The 20,469-nt window shown below is 44.1% G+C and overlaps 1 protein-coding gene across 1 annotated transcript; it reads left to right on the top strand.

Moving 5' to 3' along the window:
* Positions 1 to 13,186: 13,186 nt before the first annotated feature.
* On the top strand, positions 13,187 to 18,983 carry LOC110198493 (keratin, type I cytoskeletal 14-like). The gene is made up of 8 exons (XM_020972799.2): positions 13,187 to 13,800; positions 15,222 to 15,304; positions 15,994 to 16,150; positions 16,771 to 16,932; positions 17,048 to 17,173; positions 17,289 to 17,509; positions 17,637 to 17,680; positions 18,684 to 18,983. The coding sequence occupies exons 1-8, from the start codon at positions 13,276 to 13,278 to the stop codon at positions 18,779 to 18,781; spliced, it is 1,416 nt and encodes a 471-aa protein (XP_020828458.1). The 5' UTR covers positions 13,187 to 13,275; the 3' UTR covers positions 18,782 to 18,983.
* Positions 18,984 to 20,469: the final 1,486 nt, after the last annotated feature.

Raw genomic sequence — 20,469 nt, 5'->3', positions numbered from 1 at the left:
GGGGAAGGAGCAGTTAGAACAACTTCTCTACCCTTTGAGACAAGTTGGGGTGGTGGTAGTGGTACAAATTCTACTTTTCCCGACTCCTTTGTTGTTTCTCCAGAAGCCAACACTTCCCCTCCCTCAAAAATGGCCTTGTATTATTATTTTTTTTTCTGTATGTACTTACATATGTATATGAAATCTTCTCTGGAATGTGAGCTCCTTGAGGGCAGGCACTATTTAATTTCTATCTTTGTATCGCCAGTGCCTAGCATAGTGCCGAGCCCTGAGTGGGAGTTAAATAAAGGTATATACTTCTTGATTGAATGATTGATTATAATTTCTACTTCTATAAAAAGAGAGTTTGGGCTAGCTATTCTCTATCATCTCTTCCAACAATAGATTTGGACAATAAATAGCTCCTATGACAGGCTAAAGGTTGAAGCCTGGATCTTTCATAGAGTGTATGGAGCCAGAAAACTGAAGCCTGCCAATTGTGGATGTGTAAAATGTGGAGGGTAGAGATGTAGAGGCAACGTTCCCTTGTCTTGGAGTACAGGGGCAGCCACCCTTCTCTATTGCTGCTCGGTCACAGCTGCACGGGCCTGGGATTCACAAGAGAAATTGGATGTAGTAAGTGTTCAACACATATGGTCAATGAAGATGAACAAAAAGTTCTCAAAAGCAGAACTGCCAATGGTTACAAGGGTAATGGGGGGTTCTGGTGTGTGGACAGACCTCCATTATTTTGCTAAGATGGTTTCATCTCCTACCTCCACCTCAGTTTGGGGTGGGACGGGGGAAGAGTCAAGATTTAACTCAGTTCCTCACAGCTTTGGTCCCACTAAGTTCACAGTGAAGCTCCTGACTTAAGCTTAGGATGGGATACTGGCCTGGATTCCTAGACTCCTGGATCCTTGTGGCTTGAGCTCTTGGTCTACATTGGAGACTCCAGTCCCTGCACCTAGAATGGAAAAGAACAAAAGATCAAGGAATCAGACCAGTTTCTCTGGGGCCGTGTGGCCTGGGGAAGAGGAGAAGGCCTCATGCAACAGGAGCTAACTCAGGCCCTTCTGAAGATGATGAAAGTTCTGGCTACATAGCCAGTGGAAAAAGATACCCTCTAACAATGTGGTGGGCTAACCAGAACCAGTTATAGAATATCTATGCATACTTCAGTCCTTATGATTCTCCCCATTAGTGGCTCCTTAGCATCCTTCTTAGCAAATTGGTGAGCTCTGCACATGCACCAGACTCCCATTACACAAGAATATGAAAGAATGCTCTAAGTCATTAATAATAATAAGAATGCAAATCAAAGTAACTCTGAGGTTTTATCTCACATCCCACAAATTGGCAATGGTGACAGAAATAGCAATAGTCATTGCTGAAGGGGTTGTGGTAAGAGCACACCAATGCATTATTGGTGGAATTGTGGATTGATCTAACCACTCTGGAAAGCAATTTGGAATTATACTAACAGTGACAAAAATGTCCATATTCTTTTAATTAGAGACCCCATTGCTAAGCATATAACCCAAGCGCATTAAGGATAAAAAGAAAGATCTCATCTACACCAATATATTTATGTTGTTGTTGAGGTGTGTCTGACTTTCTGTGATGTCATTTGGGGGTTTTCTTGGCAGAGATACTGGAGTGGTTTTCCATTTTCCTCTCCAGCTCATTTTACAAATGAGGAACTGAGGCAAACAGAGTTAAGTGACTTACCCAGGGTTACACAACTAGTGTAATCTGAGGCTGGATTTGAACTCATGAAGATTAGCTTTCCTGACTCCAGGTCCAGCACTCTACCCACTGTGCCACCTAGCTGCTCTTTTTGTAGCGATATAGAACTGGAAACAAAATAGACACTTATTTGTTAGGGAATGGCCAAAAAGTTATGGTACGTGAATGTAATGGGATATTATTGCTGTATGTAAGAAACCATGAATGTGATGAATTCAGAGAAGCGTGGGAAGATATACTGAGGCAAAGCAAAACAAGTAAGCATTGGAAAACAAACTACAACAATATAAATAGGAAGAACGATGATAATAAAACAAACAAGTCTGAATTCTGAAAATAATGATAATAATAGCTGTATAATATATCAATAAGTATATGTATTATGATATGTAGTATTTTAAAGTTTGCAAAGCACTTTACAAATATTATCTCATTATATCCTCATAACATCCTGGGAGATAGATGCTATTACTACCTTCATTTTACAGAAGAGGAAACTGAGGCAGAAAAAGATTAAGCAACTTGCCTAGGGTCATACAATTAGTAAGTGTCTGAGGCCAGATTTGAATCTCAGCCTTCCTGACTCAATGTCCAATGCTCTATCCACTGCTGCTGTGCCTAACTTGGCACTTCAGAAGAGATACCAGAAGACACATCCTCACTTTTCTTTGGAAAGGTTGGGGGCGGGGCGCTGTAGGTATGGAATGCTGAATACAATGTCAAACTTTTTTGATGTCTTGGTTAGTTTTGCTGATTTTTCCACCTCTGGGAGGCAGAGAAGGGAGTGATATGTTAATGAATGTGTCTGATATAAAACCAGAAGGTATTAATAAGATTTATCTAAAATATGGAATTAATTAATTGACTGACATGGAATAGACAGGAAAGAAACAGACCAAAGGGAAGGGATCTCTGTGGCCTTAGGCAAGTAATCCCTCTGGATCTCAGTTTCCTCCTCCATTGATTGGCTGATTGTTGTGCCTTTTTCTAGGAGAAGACCAAAATGATATCACTCTGTTGGGGTCAAGGCACGGTGTGTCTGACTGGGGCTGGTCAGACCCATAGGAGCTCAAAAGGCTCTACCACAGGTCAGGCACAAATAGTCCATGTGAACATTTGGGGTGGAGGTGTCTCTAAATTTGTGCATCTCACATTTCTTTTGAGCTATGGAACTAGATCTCCAAGGTCTTTCTGAGATGCAAAAGTCTGTGATTCTGTGACGTATAACCTATAACTTGAAATAAGCCCTCAAGAACCAGATGGGCAGGAGGATACTGGAATTTGAGGGAATTAGAGGGCTCAGGCCTTTCTCTGTTTGACCCCCGGCTCTTTTTCTGGCTCTCTCGCTAATGTGCATTGTGCAAATCACAGAGCTTTCTGGCCCTTACTTCCTTACTCTATACAGTGGGAAAAAAAAATTAGCAATTAGATCTCATGAAAGCTTACTTCCTCCCTAGGTCCAAATGAGAATAAATCCACCCTTCCCTTCCCATTCCCACAGTTGCTGTTCTAGTTCTGGCTGTAAGAACCTTACAGGGAAACAACTGCTACTGTCTTCCCATTGGTCCCTCCCCTCCAATCTCTTCCCCAGGAAACATCTTGCATGACCTTCGAATACCACTTTTATTCTGAACTCTGAGGCTCAGTAAGTAGCCCTTTCCCCTTCGGCTATTTATGTCCAAACTGTGTGGAACTGGGTTTTCTTTTGTGAACTCTAGAAGGAAGTGGTATACATGGTAAAAGATAATTTTTTTTTTTTGGTGAGGCAATCAGGGTCAAGTGACTTGCCCGGGGTCACACAGCTAGTAAGTGTCAAGTGTCTGAGGTCACATTTGAACTCAGATCCTCCTGACTCCAAGGTGGGCGCTCTAGCCACTGCACCACCTAGCTGCCCTAAAAGGTATTGCTTTTAATAACTGATAATTTGTTCACAGGTTTCTGCGGTGCCTCTTTGATGGGAGCAGAGTGAAAGGGTAGGGAAAGTGAGAAGGGAAGTATCATTATAATGATCACATAATAGTCTGTAGTCCAGTACTGAGGGCTTTGCAAACCTTAAAGCACTATATAAACCTTAGCTATTGTCATGATTGTTATTATATAAAATAATCATTATAGAATACATACTACATGTCATTATATAATAATTATAGAATAGATACTATGTTACATAATTATAGAATATATCATACACATTATATATAGTATAGATACACTATATTATGTAATAGTAATTATAGAATATATGTTATATATAATAATTATAGAATATATAACATGTGTTATTATATATAACAGAATATAGAATGCATGTTATTATTTCTTATAATAATTATAGAGTACATAACACTTTATTATATAGAAGGATTATGGAATATACATTATTATATACAATAGGATGTTATAGATAATATAGTAACATTATGTATGTTGTTATATATAATAATTATGGAAGAGATGTTATGTGTAATATTTATAGAATACATAATATGTCTAGAATATATATTATTATATATAATAATTATAGAGCATATAATATATCCAATATGATGATTATTATAGATTGACTGGGAGTGGGGCACTAATTGTGACCTTACCAAGGAGCCAAATCAGGTCATCTGGAAGGTGTACAGAGAAAGCATTAAGTGGGTAAGTGCTCATAGAAACTAAGGTTTGCTTGGAATGTGCTGGGTCAAAAATCATAAAATTCCAGGATCTCAAAGTTGGAAGTTTCCTCATCTGTAAAATAGAGATAAATAGCACAGGCTTCATAGAGTTGTGAAGATCAGATGAAAACCGTGTAAAGTGCTTTGCAAGTTTTAAAGTGCTATGTGAATGCTAGATATAATTATTGTAAGGCAGCTCATTCCCACTTTGGATAGTTCTTTTTTTTTTCTCCTAACATCAAGCCTCAATTTGCCCCTAGAACTTGCACCCATTGTTGCTAGTTCCTCCCTCTGTGACCAAGCAGAACAAGCCTATTCTTTCATATGAGAAAAGGCCTTTAAAATACTTGAAGGCAGATTTCGTGCCCCTGTAGTCATCTGTTCATACCTATCATGTTCCCCCTATGCCTGAGCAGCCCCTGTTCCTTTAACCAATCCTCATGTGGCAATGGGTACTGGGATGAAGACCCATTGAGGCTGCTATGTGGTGCCATAGTGCACAGAGCACAGGGTTTGGAGTCAGGATAGAACTGAGTTCATATCTAGCCTCAGACACTTACTAGCTATTGTGGCTGTCCTTTCTTCTCAAAGAGGACCAATGACATCAAGAGGTGGATGTCTTGCATTGTGTGTGAATTGGATTTAAGTGAGGCAGAGCTGTGCAGAGTTATCAGCCTTACATTCTCCTCCAGAGTCATTGGAGTCCAGTGACAAGACATAAGTCTATGTGACCCTGGGCAAGGCACTTGATCTTCATTTGCCTCAGTTTCCTCAGCTGTAAAATGGGGATAATAGCACTTCCTGGGTTGTTGTGAGGATCAAACGAGATAACATTTGTAAACTACTTAGCATAGTGCTTAGTATATAGTAAACACCATATAAATGTTAGTTATTATTATTGTTATTGTTGTTGTTATTACATTTCCTAGCCAAAGATGGTGGCCTAGCCTCCTGTGGAAGCATAGCACTAGTCACGTATACTGTTCTGTTAATTTTGAGCACTGCGGATTTCTTGCTTTACCGTTCTGTAATATTAACTCTTACTGTTTTTAAAGTTCCCAAAGTGCTTTCCTGACAACCCTGAGGGAAGCAGGGTAAGTGTTCTTATTCCCATTTTTCAGATTGGGGACACTGAGGCTCAGAGAGATTAAGCAATTTTCCCATGGTCAGACAACCACTCACCATATCAGAAGAGATTCAAGCCCAACATCTAGCAATCTTTCTGCTACATCTGGCTGCTAGATACATGTTGTATCATGTTGCTGTGAAGGTGATGTAAACTTTACCCTTCCCTTGGTTATTACTGAATCCTTGCTTAAAACTCAGTGGTGCTTGGTTCTGAAAGGGAGAAGAGAGATCAATGCCCACCCAGCTAAATAGCAGCAGTGACAGTCTGGGGGCACAGTAAAAGACAATAATGAAATGGGATGGCATATTCTCAGGGTCACTCAGATAACTCAAAGAATGGCAGGAAATGTTCTTCTGGCCAGATTACGTAGGGTAACGGTGGCACTTGGGTAGCTATAGGTTTGGTTTCTCTTTTGCCTCTTCCCCTCTTCTTCCCTTTCCAAATGGCATAGGGGAAAGAGCCATGGATTTGGATTCAGGAAGACCTGAGTTCGAATGTAACCTCAGACAGGGTGTGACCCAAGGCAAGTCACTTAACTTCTATATATCTCAATTTCTTTATCCATAAAATAAGGGGATTGGACTTGATTGCTTCTAATGTCCTCCCATTTCAAATCTACCATCTTGTGATTCTTTTCTTCTCCCTTTCCTACCACATACCTCTTCTTTTACTATTTCTCCTTCTCTATCTCCCTTTCCTTCCTTCTTTCCCCCTTTCCTTGTCCCTTCTTATTTCTTTTTTCTTCTTCCTTTTACCACTTTCCTCTTCTTTTTCATTTTCTTCAGTCTTAACCCCATTCCTTCTTCTTTCTTCTTTCTCCTTCCTTTCTCTTTTCTCTTTCATTTTCTCCCTTTTCATTCTTTCCTTTTTCCTCCTTCCTTACACCTTTCTTTTCCCCTTCTCTCTTCCCTTTCCCCTTCTTTATTCTTCTCTGCTTTCCCTCCAAAGTCTCCAAGACTGATTGGATGGACTATAGAAATCAGGAGGAGGTATGTGCAAGCGTGGGAAAGCATTTTAATACCTTCTCTTTCTCCTGGACCCCACCCACCCCTTCTTCCCAGCCACATACATACTTCAAGTCTTGCCAACCTCATCCCTCATTACTTCCTGATAGAACTTCTGAGGTTTAGTCAATCTTATTTGCTGACTGTGTCCTGCACACCTCACTGCCTTGGTGAATTCACACACAACACGCCCCGACTGGGAATTGGATATGTCTTCTCCCTGTATTTCCATCTACCTATGGCCCTCTTCAATTTCAAAATCTGACTTAGAACATGCCTCCTCCCATAAGTGTTCTCTGAGGAACCCCACCCCACTCTGAGAGCTCTTTGACTATCCCCTCTGCACTCACCATCAGTTTTCACTGAGTTCCCATCTTTCTATTTCTTGTAGGTCTCTACTAGACTGGGACCTCCCTGAAGGCAGGGACTGTGTCTACCCCGTTAGGCTCTATGAAGACATACTCTCTCTAGGTCTTCAAGTGCAGACCTTTGACTGAATTCAAACCTCACAGAACTTGTTCAGAACAAGGAAAAGCCACGTGTGGCCTCAAGGCTGCAGGTTCCCCACCCCTGACATAGACTATCTTCCTTATCACTCTGGGGATTCCATGAGAAGGGAAAGGGGGAGGAAAAAGCATTTATTGAGAGTCTATTATGTGCTGCTGGGAAAACTGGAAACCAGTATGGTAAAAACTAGGTATAGACCAACATCTCACACTGTATGCCAAGATAAGGTCAAAATGGGTGCATGATTTAGACATAAAGAGTGATACCATAGGCAAATTAGGAGAGCAAAGAATAGTTTACCTATGGAGAAGGGAAGAATTTTCAGACCAGAAAAGAGATAGAGGGCATTACTGGATGTAAAATGGATAATTTTGATTATATTAAATTAAAAAGGTTGTGCACAAATAAAACCAATACAGCCAAAACTGGAAGGAAAGCAGGAAGCTGGGAAACAATTTTTTTTTTTTACAGCAGGTGTCTCTGATAAAGGCTTTATTTCTCAAATATATAGAGAACTGAGTCAAATTTACAAGAACACGTCATTCCTGAATTAATAAATGGTCAAAGGATATGAACAGGTAGTTTTCAGATGAAGAAATCAAAACTATGTGTAGTCATATGAAAAAATGCTTTAAATCACTATTGATTAGAAAAATGCAAGTTAAAATAACTCACACCTATCAGATTGACCAATATGACAGAAAAGGAAAAGGGTAAATGTTAGAGGGGATGCGGGAAAATTGGGACACAAATGTGTTGTTGGTGGAGTTGTGAACTGATCCAACCATTCTGGAGAGCAATTTGGAACTATGCTCAAAGGGCAATCAAGCTGCATATCCTTTGATCCAGCAATACTACTACTATGTCTGTATCCCAAAGAGATTAAAAAAAGGGGTGGGGAAAGACCTGTACAAAAATATTTTATGGCAGCTATTTTTGTAGTGGAAATTGAGAAATTGAGGGCATGTCCATCAACTGGGAAATGGCTAAATAAGTTGTGGTATATGATTGTAATAGAATATTATTGTGCTGTAAGAAATGACAACCAGGCTTATTTCAGAAAAACCTGGGAAGACAACACGAACTGTTATAAAGTGATGTGAGCAGAACCAGGAGAACATTGTATACAGTAACAGCAATATAGTATGATGAAGAACTTTGAATGACTTAGCAGTTCTCAACAATACAATAATCCAAAGACAATTCCAAAGGACTCACGATGAAAAATGCTATCCACATCCAGAGAAGGAACTGATGGAGTCTGAATGCGGATTGAGGCATACTATTTTTCAATTTACTCCTTTTTTGAGTTTTTTTTTCCGTTTTGGTCTGTGTCTTCTTTTACAACATGACTTATACGGAAATATGTTTTGCATAATTACACATGTATAACAACTGTAGGATGTAGGTGCTCTTATTTGCCCCAGTTGAAGAAACAGGCAGACAGTGGTTAAATGATTTGTACAGGGTTACACAGCTATTGGCTCAGTAGATAGAGGGCCTGCCCTGGAGTCAGGAGAACTTGATTTCAAATCTGGCCTCAGAAACATAACACTTACTAGCTGTGTGACTCTGGGCAAGTCACTTAACCCTGTTTGCCTCAGTTTCCTCATCCGTAAAATGAGCTGGAGAAGGAAATAGCAAACTACTCCAGTATCTTTGCCAAGAAAACCCCAAATGGGGTCACAGGGGATCAGTCAGACTGAAAAATTAGTGAACAACAACACAGCTATTACATGTCTGAGACTGGATTTGAACTCAAGTCTTCCTGCCTCTAGGTACAGCATTCTATCCACTATGCCACCACTTACCTGCTAACAGCTGTAAAGATGAGGAAAGGCTTTATGAAGAAGGTACAGCTTGGACTGAATTTTGAAGGAGACCAGGAACTCTAAGAGTCAGAGCTGAGAGGGGAGTGAATTTAAGTCATCAGGGACAGGTAGTCAGTGCTGTCTTACCTGAAGTATGGAGGTAAATGACTTGTTGGTGATCACATACCAGTGAGCACATCATTATGTTACAGAAGAGCAAAAACAATCACATCAGTAAGCATGCCAATGAATGCCAGCTATTCACAAAGCCCTGTGCCAGAGGGGTACACAGATGTATAGTTTACAGTCCAGATGAGGGGCTGATAGGGACACATGAAACAATTAGATGACAATGTCATATTGAATGGCTGTAGGATTATAAGATTTAGCGTTGCAAGGGCCTTTAGAGATCACTAGTCTAACTTCTTTTTACAAGTGAGGAAACTGAAGCCCAGAGAAGCCAAGTGACTTCCTTGCCCAAGGTCACACAGGTAGTAAGTGTCCATTGTCCTTTCCGCTACACCATATAGCCTCTGCTCTGGTTGGGGAGCAGTGAGAGGTAACATTGGCTAGGTCAGGTGAGGTCAGAGTGTGGAGGGTCCTGAATGCTATGCTGAGCTTGCATTTCGTCTTGCAGGTACTGGGGAGCCCCTGCAGGCTGTTAAGCAGGAGGGTGACATAAAGCCAGACAGACTGGGAGGGGAAACAAAAATAACCAAGGATCCTCAGGGTTTGGACGGATGCTTCCCGGTTCTTTATTGTCTTGGGCTGCATTCCTGGCTCTTCCCTATGCCCTGCTCATTTGGCTACCTCCCATTGCTGGCCTAGGACAAGCTGACATAAACTCAGGACTCCTTCCTGGGCCTTGTCCCAGGAGAGCATGGGTAAGTGACTGAAGCAAGTAGGAGTCTCACTCTACACAGAGGTCATGGGAGAAAGCATGGTGTGGCAAGACTGATGGGTGGTCAACAGGGGAAGAAAAAGAAGGCCGCTGAAGGAAGACCAGAAGCACCTGCATTTCACAAGCTATAAGGGAGTCCAATAACCCACGAGATGTCAGAGGCTTGGCTTTTCTACCTTAGACTTGCTCTATGACCTCTGGCTCCATTCTTCTCCTCCCTGACGTGGCAGACAGTATATATTTGTAGTCAGAGAACCTGGGATCCCTGTGTGACCTTGGGCAAATCACAGCTCTCTGGGCTCGAGTTCTTGACTCTGTAAAATAAAGAGATTAGACTTTATGCCTTCAAAGAACCTTTCCAGTTATAAATCTATGATCCCATGTTTTTCCCGTTGGATTTTCCCAGAGGCTTCCAGAGGGCAGGGACTGTGTCTCCCCCACTGAGCTGGGAGCGCCTTGAGAGTAGGAACCATGTCTCCTCTTTCCTCTGGATATGCCTCCAATACTGTGCCCCAGTCCTAACATACTGCCTACGCACTACCCACTGGTGATTGCCAAACTCTGTCCTCTTTACTCATCTGGCTAGGTCTGACTCTGGTTGGCAACGGAGAATACATCAAGCTTAACAGTACCTCCCACAGCCCCCTTGTCTCTTGCCGTCTCACGGAGGAAAGCTGGGGAGAAAGAATCACTTCATTATTATTCCAGACTGGAGACAACTGTGGTATTTCCCAGGAGAAAGTGACAGGCTGAGCATGTAGATATTCCTATAGGATTCTGTGCTCAGATACTGAATGCTAGGGGAACTGAGACTCTGGAGAAGGGGTACTCTGAAAATCGGACTTCTTTAGCCACATGTGGCTGTTTTAGAGATATGGATCACTTGGATTCCGGGCCTAAGTTTTGTCTGGGTGCAGTCATTGGAATCAATGCCAGGGATCAATCCTTGAGTCCAGTGCCTGGGGCCTGTGCTTGGAGTCTGTTTGTGGAGCTGTTTTTTTGGGGGGTCTGTTTTGGGGTCAAGTGACTGGTGTCTGTTTCAGTGTTGAGTGCCTGAGGTCTGTCCTTGAGTCCTTGACCCCTCTTGGGTGTCCCATTCTTGGACTCGGTGCCTGAAGTCTGTTACTGGAATCGGTGTCTAAGGACTGTTCTTGGCTTCTGCATCCATATATGTCTCCCCAGTTTCCTTTCTACATAGTATTTTCCCCCAGTGAGCCCAGGCTTCTGGAAGCCAGAGAAGCAACATCTCCCAGCAAAATGAGCATTTCTCAGCCAAAAGCCAGGTGCTTTCCCAGTGGGGTAAATTGCTGAGCTGGGCCTGGGGGTGGGGGATCTATTTTCTGGCAGAATATCAAGTACCTCTGTCAGTGAAGGGTGGGGTGGGGCGGGACGCCCAGGTTACTCACATCCTCCCAAACCCTAAGTGCCTGCAGAATTGGGGGACTAGCCCCTTAGACTTGGGCTGGGGCTCAGCATCTCCTTTCTGAGCTCTTAAACCTAAGCAAAGGGGTGGAGGTTCCAGGGATTAGGATCATTGCATTTCCCCCTTTAGTGTGCTTCACAGATAGAATGGGGGAGGTGTTTGTTGGGGGGATATAAAGAAGGGAGTAATATCCTTTCCTTTGCAAACTGTTGATCCTAGGAAAAGTCAGTTCAGCCTTTGAGCAGGGACTGTGCTGTTGGGGCCTGTCTGGGGAAATGGGAAGTTGCTGACAGCCCCAGACACGACCACATTCCTCCCAACATGCCTGCCAGGGACCCTGAGAGTCAAGAACTGAGGGAGTGGAGAAGGCAGGGAAGAGACAATGATGGAGGCCCTGGGGGAGAGCAGAGGAGAGGGCCAGTTGGAGGGGTTGTACCCAGCTGCTTTCCATTCTTGCGGCTATGAGGATCTGGATTTAGAAGAGTCCGAGTCTATCACTGACTCCTGGGACACTGCTCTGATTTCTGTGGCACCAGCACTACACTGGAATTATCCTGACTCAGCCATGCTAAGGACTGGATGCCACCTGCCCTACTGACCACTTAACACCTTCTAAGTCCCCAGGCTCCTTAAAAGACCCTGCCTTTACTCATTCCTTACTCCCTCTGTACAGTTCTACCCTTTTCTCCAGGTGCTCTGGACTCCTACCACAGTTTCCTTGGCCTCAGCTGAAGAGGTCTATACTTTCTACCTATCTGTATGGTCAGACCAGGTCTCTGGGAATTGGATCAAGGCATAGTAAGCTAATCTGATAGTATTTTCGGGTTTGCCCTCTCCCACGTTGGGGTTAAAGGCAACAGAGCTTCTATGGGAGATGAGAGATCAATAAACAGTGTCTCTAGGGTCAAGAGACAAGAGGCCAAGACTCTCCACCTAACACTGGCATAGATAGGCTGTTCTATCAGGTGCTTTCTGGGCCTCATTTTCCCTACTTGGGGCTAACAGTCTTGCCTCCTGCCCCAATTTTCCCTTTGATGAGGTGTTACTCATTTGCTTCTGAACTGGATGGCTACCATGGGGATGTCCCTTCAAACACAATAGACCATGGAAGAAGCTCCCAGGGACCAGAACAGGAGAAGTGGTGTTGGGGGCAGAGGCATTTCTCTTATTTCCCATCACAACGTCATACCAGAGGGCAGAGATACCAGGGACTCATGTCGCTGCTGCTCTGGCCCCCTGAAGAAGAGGGCCAGTAGGTCAGCTCCAAAGAGCATGGACACAAACCCCACTGGCCACAGAGAATTCCTGAATCCATGAACCAACCACTCCCCCTGAGGGGAAAGAGAGCCTGGTCCCTAAAGGACCTAAGGATGAATGTAATGCCAATTCTCTGGACCTCAGAGAACACAGAAGCCCAGTAGGCAGTAGTGTTTGTGTGCTCAAGGCTGGGGTGTCAGTGTTTGGCTTGTTTGCGTTGCCCTTTAGAGGGATGCTGAGTCCCCATGTCCTGGCACAGCTGATCAGCACGTGCCCAACTTCAGGAAGGATGCTCTCACCCTTCAGGAAGGCGGTCACAGACCTCAGTAGACTTTATTGGAAAATGACAGGTCATTATCTTTATAAGTAGATCCAGCTGCTGTCTCCACTCCTCTTGAGATATGGGACTAGACTCAGGTTCAAGAATTCTATGGATTCCCAGGAGTTATGGGAAAGTATAGCCTGCAGCCTGTACCTCCACAGTATGACTCACACCTGGTGGGGTAAGAAAGCCAAAAAAAAAACCCCAACCAAAAAAAAAAACCCAACAAAACCAAACCCCCCCCCCCCCAAACCACTCCAAACTAGCGGTGAGTTTCCAGAAAAGTATGACAGAGACATAAAAGAGGCGGGGCAGTTAAAGGAGCCTGTTGGTGCAGACCTGGGGCTGGGGTGGGGAGGTGGGGTTGGCAGCCAAAGGGAATGGAAAGTGCCAAGCTCCACCCTCCTGTGAACCTATAAAGAAAAGACCCAGGGTCTCTGAGGCAGCAGCTCTCATCCTCTCTGAGTCTCTCTGAGCACCTTCTGTGAGCTATCTCTGTCTCTCTGAACACTCCACTCTCTCTTGATACCATGACTTCCTGCAGCAGACAGTTCACCTCTTCCAGCTCCATGAAGGGCTCTTATGGTCTTGGAGGGGGCTCCAGCCGTGTCTCCATGCTGGGTGGTGGGTCCTGCAGGGCCCCTAGTGCCTATGGGGGCTCAGGCTTTGGGGGCATGTCAGTGACAACCTCCCGCTTCTCCTCTGGGGGAGGCTATAGCTTGGGAGGAGGCTATGGTGGGGGCTTCAGCAGCGGCAGCAGCTTTGGAGGGGCCCTAGGCAGTGGCTTTGGTGGAGGCTATGGAGGTGGAGCTGGTTTTGGTGGGGGCTTTGGTGGCGGCTATGGTGGCATGGATGGCCTCCTGGCTGGTGGGGAGAAGGTGACCATGCAGAACCTTAATGACCGCCTGGCCAGCTACCTGGACAAAGTGAGGGCCCTGGAGGAGGCCAACACTGACCTGGAGGTGAAGATCCGGGACTGGTACCAGAGGCAGAGGCCAACTGAAGAGAGAGACTACAGCCCTTACTTCAAGACCATCGAGGATCTCAAGAACAAGGTAGGCCCCAGGTAGAGGATAATCAGAACAGGGAATTCTATACTTGGTCCCTTTGGGAGCTACAGCTTTGGCACACTCAACTCTAGAGTTTCAGCTGAGGTAGCTCTTGTTTAACTTAGGAACTAAGCCATCCCAAAACCTGATCAATTCCTGGTGCATTAGGAGGTCTCATATGACAGTGAAAATAGTGCTGGATTTGTATTCAGATGACCTGGCTTCAGATCCTGGCTTGGCTGCTTCTATTTGTGTGACTTTGAGCAAGGCACTTCAACTCTGTGAGCCTCAGTTTACCCATCTGTAAATTGAGGAGGTTGAGCTTGATGACCTCTATGGCCCCTTTCAGCCCTAAATCTATCAACAAAAACTTTAGCTCCTTTCTGCTAGGGCATCTTGTAAAGAGAAAAAGGGAATGGAACCAGAATAAGAGTAGAGAAGAGCCTATATAATTTCTCTGTTTTATTCTCTGCCATATCAAAGGCACAGGGTAGTAACGGGATCAAGAGAGACACCTAAATTGTTCATTCATTTAATCTGGCAGGAACTGCCCAAAGTCTTGGCACATTCCACCAATAGGCAGGCATAGCACCAATAGCGCCATCTCTTAGATCTGGGGAGGAGACAGAGGTGAACCGCAGACAGCAGCAGAAAGAGCTCCCTATTCCCCTCCCTTCCCCTCATACCCATCTTTCCTGCCCCACCTCCCCCAGATCTCACCTGCCCTAGTGCTACACTGTCTGTCTCAACTCTGTGGAATCCTCTGAGACTTAGGCCTCCCTGTAGGACTTGGCTCTATGTGTGTGTATATGTGTGTGTGTGTGTGTGTGTGTGTGTGTGTGTGTGTGTGTGTGTGTGTGTACATGTGCATGATGGTGGGAGAGGTTTGAATCTCCTGTCATCTCTGCCAAAGCTTAGGGGCAACAGTTGCCATACCCAAGTTTTGCTCAGTTTTCTTCTGTCCCTGCCTTCTCTCTTTGAATACCCTCCCCAAATGGGCTCTCTTCTCTAAGTCTGCCATGGGCTTTTCCTCACTCTTCTCCCTAGCCTTGGATTCAATACAATTAAATTTAATGCAGCAAGTACTTATTAAGTATCTACTACATGCCAGGTGCTATGATAGATCCTGAAGACACAAAAACAAAAAACCAGAATCAGTCCCTGTCCTCAAGGAGCTTACCTTCTGTTGGGAATGGTTGGTTTCAAAACCCAGGCTCGGTTCACCTGGAAAATGAGGAAATGAAGGCTGCCAAGTCTGGAACAATGAACAGAATTGGTTGCCTGGAAAACTGCCTTTGGTCCCTTGGGGTATAGGTCCCAGGGAATTTGGGATAAGGAAGGGAAAACTCTGGCAAGATGAATGAGGAGATGCATGTAGTGCTGACCTCTGTGAATGTGTGATTAATGACATTTGGTTTCTGTGCCAGATCCTTGAAGCTCGTGTAGACAATGCCAGAATGCTCCTGCAGGTTGACAATGCCCGCCTGGCAGCTGATGACTTCAGAACTAAGTACGTCCATCGATAACAAACATGGAAAGTCCATCCTTATCACAGTAGAGGCTCTAAATTCTGTAGAGGCAGGAGACTGTAAACTCCATGAGGGAAGAGATTGTGTCATATTATCTTTGTATATCCCTCAAACCTAACTTAGATGAATTAAGCCATGAATAAACTCTCCACTCTTGAGAGTCTATGTGGAAGTGGGATAATCATTTTCAGAGACTTGGTTTAAGTTGTCTTTGGCACATACTGGCTGTGTGATCCAGGGTAAATCACTTAACCTCTCAGTGTTCCAAGGAACTCTCTAAGACCATAAGTTACAGAGTGCCTACCTGCATTAGTAGAGAGGCTCCTCACTTGGGAGTTCCTATATCACTGAAATCATAGGTATAGTCTATATCCTCATCCCTTTCAAGAAAGAAAAATCAAGAATTTGGTTAAAGTTGTAACTACCGCAAAACCTCCCACCTCAGGTCATCTTTATTACCTTGCTATTACTGAGTGGCACACAGACTTGTCTGAATTATCAATAGGCCTCTTTATCCACCCACTTGTTTCTAGGTTGATGATTCATTCCCCTAACCATTTGCCATAAGGATCCTAGGATGGGAATGCTAGAATGTTGGAAAGGATAGGGGACAATGTACACATTGTGGCTAGGTGAGGGGTTCCATTCCTTCTTTCTTGGAACACTATAGGTACGAGACTGAGCTGAACTTGCGCATGAGTGTGGAGGCTGACATCAATGGCCTGCGCAGGGTGCTGGATGAATTGACCCTGTCCAGAGCTGACCTGGAAATGCAGATTGAGAACCTGAAGGAGGAGCTGGCTTATCTCAAGAAGAACCACGAGGAGGTGAGAGTTAAGGCAGCAAGCTGCAGGGAATTCCCAAATCAGCTTGCTGCAGCTTCAGGACAACCCATTTGAATTTTTCTTACTTCATTTTCATGTGTCATTAAGACTCTCTAAGTAGGGGCAGCTAGGTGGCACAGTGGATAGAGCACCAGCCCTGACATCAGGAAGACCTGAATTCATATCCAGTCTCAGACACTGACTAGTTGTGTAATCTTGGGCAAGTCACTTACTCCTAATTGCCTAAAAAAAAAAAGACTCTGAATAGCACATGATTCTAGATACAGAGCTGAAAGGGACCTCAGGAAGCCATTTCATCCAACTCTCTCATTCTACATTTGAGGAGACTGAGGCCCATGAAGTATGACACACTTGCCTAAGGTCACTTACATAGCAAATATAAGATTTGGACCCAGGATTTGAACCCAAGACCCCTAAGGAGACAATGCTCTCTCCACTGGACTGTTCTGCCTCTGGAGAGAGAGATTTTGAGGGAACATGAGAATTTGAGGTGGTGGGAAGGAAGTAATCAGGACAGAGAGATGGTGTCCCCAGACCATAAGGGAAGTTGCACTGAGAGCTGTCTGTAGATTTGTGATTTCAGGCTGTTTCTTTACATATAGGAAATGAATGCTCTGAGAGGCCAAGTGGGTGGAGATGTCAATGTGGAGATGGATGCAGCACCTGGTGTGGACCTGAGCCGAACCCTGGCTGAGATGCGAGAGCAGTATGAGAAGATGGCAGAGAAGAACCGCAAGGATGCTGAGGACTGGTTCTTCAGCAAGGTGGGTGTGGCTGGGATGACTTGGGGGGAGGACCAAAGACTCTTCCCTAGAATGACATAAGGAAAGCCCAGCATCAGACAGGTCCTAGAGAAGATATCATTTTCCTTTATTTCAGACTGAAGAGCTGAACCGGGAGGTAGCCTCCAACAGTGAGATGGTGCAGAGTGGGAAGAGTGAGATCTCTGAGCTCCGACGCAGCATGCAGAGCCTTGAGATTGAACTGCAGTCACAGCTCAGCATGGTAGGTGACTTGGGGTCCTGGGTCTGAGGGCTGCAACTGGTGGGTGAATCCAGCATCCAGAAGGGAGGTGAGTGGCCACCCTCAGTGACCCAGACTTGTCTTTTTTCATCCACAGAAAGCCTCCTTGGAGAACAGCTTGGAGGAGACCAAAGGCCGTTACTGTCTTCAGCTGTCCCAGATCCAGGGGCTCATCAGCAACGTTGAGGAGCAGCTGGCTCAGCTCCGTTGTGAGATGGAGCAGCAGAACCAAGAATACAAGATCCTTCTGGATGTGAAGACCCGGCTGGAGCAGGAGATTGCCACCTACCGCCGCCTGCTGGAGGGAGAGGATGCCCAGTGAGTGATCCAAATTGCCCTATCACTCTTAGGCTGGTGTTCCAATGACACCCACTTGCTCATCCTTCATCCCTGTTCATTCATGACACCATGTATCTAATGGCTCTCTTTTTTCTTTTCATTGCAGCCTTGCTTCCCAGTTTTCATCTGGCTCTCAATCCTCCAGGGATGGTAAGATGTAGCTTTGGCACTAGTCCTTTTCGCAAAGGTTAATTTGCCTTTCTCTAGGGGGACTTTTCTTCTCTGGAAAGGATGTCAGTAAGACCACTAACGGGGTTGGGACACAGCTTAAGAGTGTCTTAAGTCTCAGCTATGCCTTCTTGGATACCACAAGACGTGCCCCCTGTAGTTTGGTGACCCTCTATTTTCTAGGAAGGACACTCTTCCATTTTCTGAGATTTGGTTATCATTTTAGACCTCATATAGAAGAAGATATTATTTCCTAAATGGTCTTCTGATGATCAGGAAGGAGGGGACAATCCTGTGTTCCTTGAAAGGGTCAGTGGGCCAGATCATCAGCACCATGGACAGAGCATTATTTTCTTTCCTTTCTCCACCAAAAAACCCAAACCAAACCAAAAAGCACTATGTTAGATACTGAAAGGAGTATATTCACTGCCCTCAGTGAAAGCTGAGAACGATCAGAGAGATAGAATGGACAATTAGGAACATCAGTGTGTAGTACCTTTAAAAAGATGGTAGAGAATTGATTTTGTCAATGGTAAGATGGGTAGGAGTGAGTTGAGGGAGGGAAAAAAGGAGGGATGGGAATGAAATTGGAAGGAGGGAGTTCGTCAGGGGCACTAAACTTAATTTCCCTACTTCTGATTTCCAAGATATCCATTGGCCATTCCAAAATACCCTAGCCATTTCCCCTAAATGCATGCTTCTCCTCTCCTTTAAAAAATGTTTTATTGATGCTTTTATTTTATGTTGCTATCATTACTCAATATTGCCCTCGCCCAATAAGGCATTCCCTTGTAACCAAGAAATACACTTAAATAAAAGAAATCAGCACATTGTACATCTCTGACAATGTATATTGTATTCCATATCTGTAGTCCACCACCTCCCTGGAAGGAGGGGGAGGCACGCTTCATCATCAGTCTTCTGTAGTCGTGGTTGGCCGCTTCTCTGATAAGCATTTTTTCCTTCTCTCTTTCTACCTCTGCAGTGTCCTCCACTAGCCGTCAGGTGTACACCAAAGTATTAGATGTCCATGATGGCAAAGTGGTATCCAGCCACGAGCAGGTCCTTCGCAGCAAGAACTGAATTCTCTGTGCTGACCAGACCAGAGAGGCCCACAGCCTGCACTCAGACCTGCTTCATCCCCGCTTCATCCTCTGCCAGACTGGGCAGTAGACAATGGCCACCAAGTTTAATTCACCTCCAGCTTGCCCTCCCTCATTTCCCAAGTGCGGTGCTGCCCTCTGACTTTGGGCAAACCAATAAAGCTTCTTTTTCTTGATGCAAACTCTTGCCTCCTCCTGGATTATTGGTAATGCAATGAGAGGGGCTGGAGAAGGGCTGAAGTGATAGATAACAAAAACCTGAAGTGAAGGATAACCTCGGAACTATCACTTTACTGGTATGGAAGAAAGAGCCCAGGAGGCAGGTGGTGAAGGGGGGAGATGGAGGATTCTCCCTAGTTAAATGGCACAAAGGATAGAGTGCTCAACTTGGAATCAGGAAGACCTGAGTTCAAATCTAGAATTCCCCTACTTCTTTTTTAAAATATCTTTTTATTTCATTATTTCCCAATTACGTTTTTAAAAAATATAACATTAAAAAAATTTTGAGTTCCAAATTCTCTCCCTCCCTCCCCCACCCCTTGAGAAGGAAAACAATTTGATATTGATTATATGTATGAAGCCATGCCAAACATATCTCCATATTGGCCTTATTGCAAAAGAAAACACACACACATATGCACACACACACACACAACCCAAGAAAAATAAAGGAAGTGAAAAAAGTACGCTTCAAATTGTACTCAGAATTCATCAGTTCTGGAGATGGATAGCATTTTTCATCATGGATCCTTTCATCATGGATTTGGAAATTCCACTATATTCTCACCCAGAATTCCCCATGCTACCCAAGCCAGAAAGTCCCACAACCCTCTGTCAGAACTGCCTCACCCCCTGTAAGGCTAGGTGTTGGAAAATAATGGTCACCACATTTAATTCGCCTCCAGCTTGCCCTCCCCCTGTGTAACCCTGGGCAAGTCACTTAATTTCTCTCAGCCTCAGTTTCCTCATCTGTAAAATGAGAACAATGATAGCAGCCTCACAGAGTTGGTGTGAGGATCACAAGAAAATAAATGTAAATTGCTTTGTAAACTTTAAAGTTCTATATAAATGTTAGGTATTATTATAGTTATTATTTACCTACTAGTCTCCAGAAGCCAGCGTCTTTGCCTGGGGCTATGTGCCTTTTCTCAGCTTCGAGAACATAACAGGAGCTGAAGCCCTCCTATGTTCTATTCTGTTCAAGGAGATGGGCCTGGTCAGCCATAGGAAGGAAGTTTTCATCTTTTTGTGTATGGTGAGTATGGGGGTGTTATATGAGATGTTTGTTCAGTGAGGGTTTAAAACAGGTTCAGGTAGTATATTCTAGAAAAGTAGCTTCCAAAGGGACTTTCTGGACCTCCAGGACAGGAAAACAATATTTATAAATTTTATTACTAAATTACATAATTAAAGCATTAAATATTAATTTTAAATGAAAACTAATTTAATTTCTGTTTAATATTTATGGAATATCTTAAGGGGAATCTGCGGTGAAGTGGAGAGAAGGTTGGGCTTTAGGAAGCCCAGAGTTCAAGTGCAATTTCAGGCACTTACCTGCTGTGTGACTTTAGGCAAGTCACTTAACCTCTCTGGGTCTTAATTTCATAATCTATACAGCAAGGGGGTTGGGCGAGATGACCCATTTAGCTCTATATCTACAATCCTTTG

The sequence above is a fragment of the Phascolarctos cinereus genome, unplaced genomic scaffold (genome assembly GCF_003287225.1).
Source record: "Phascolarctos cinereus isolate Bilbo 61053 unplaced genomic scaffold, phaCin_HiC Scaffold_5;HRSCAF=322, whole genome shotgun sequence".
Lineage (NCBI taxonomy): Eukaryota > Metazoa > Chordata > Mammalia > Diprotodontia > Phascolarctidae > Phascolarctos > Phascolarctos cinereus.
The sequence above is the reverse complement of the archived record's forward strand: the minus strand, read 5'-3'. Positions and strand labels throughout refer to the sequence as shown.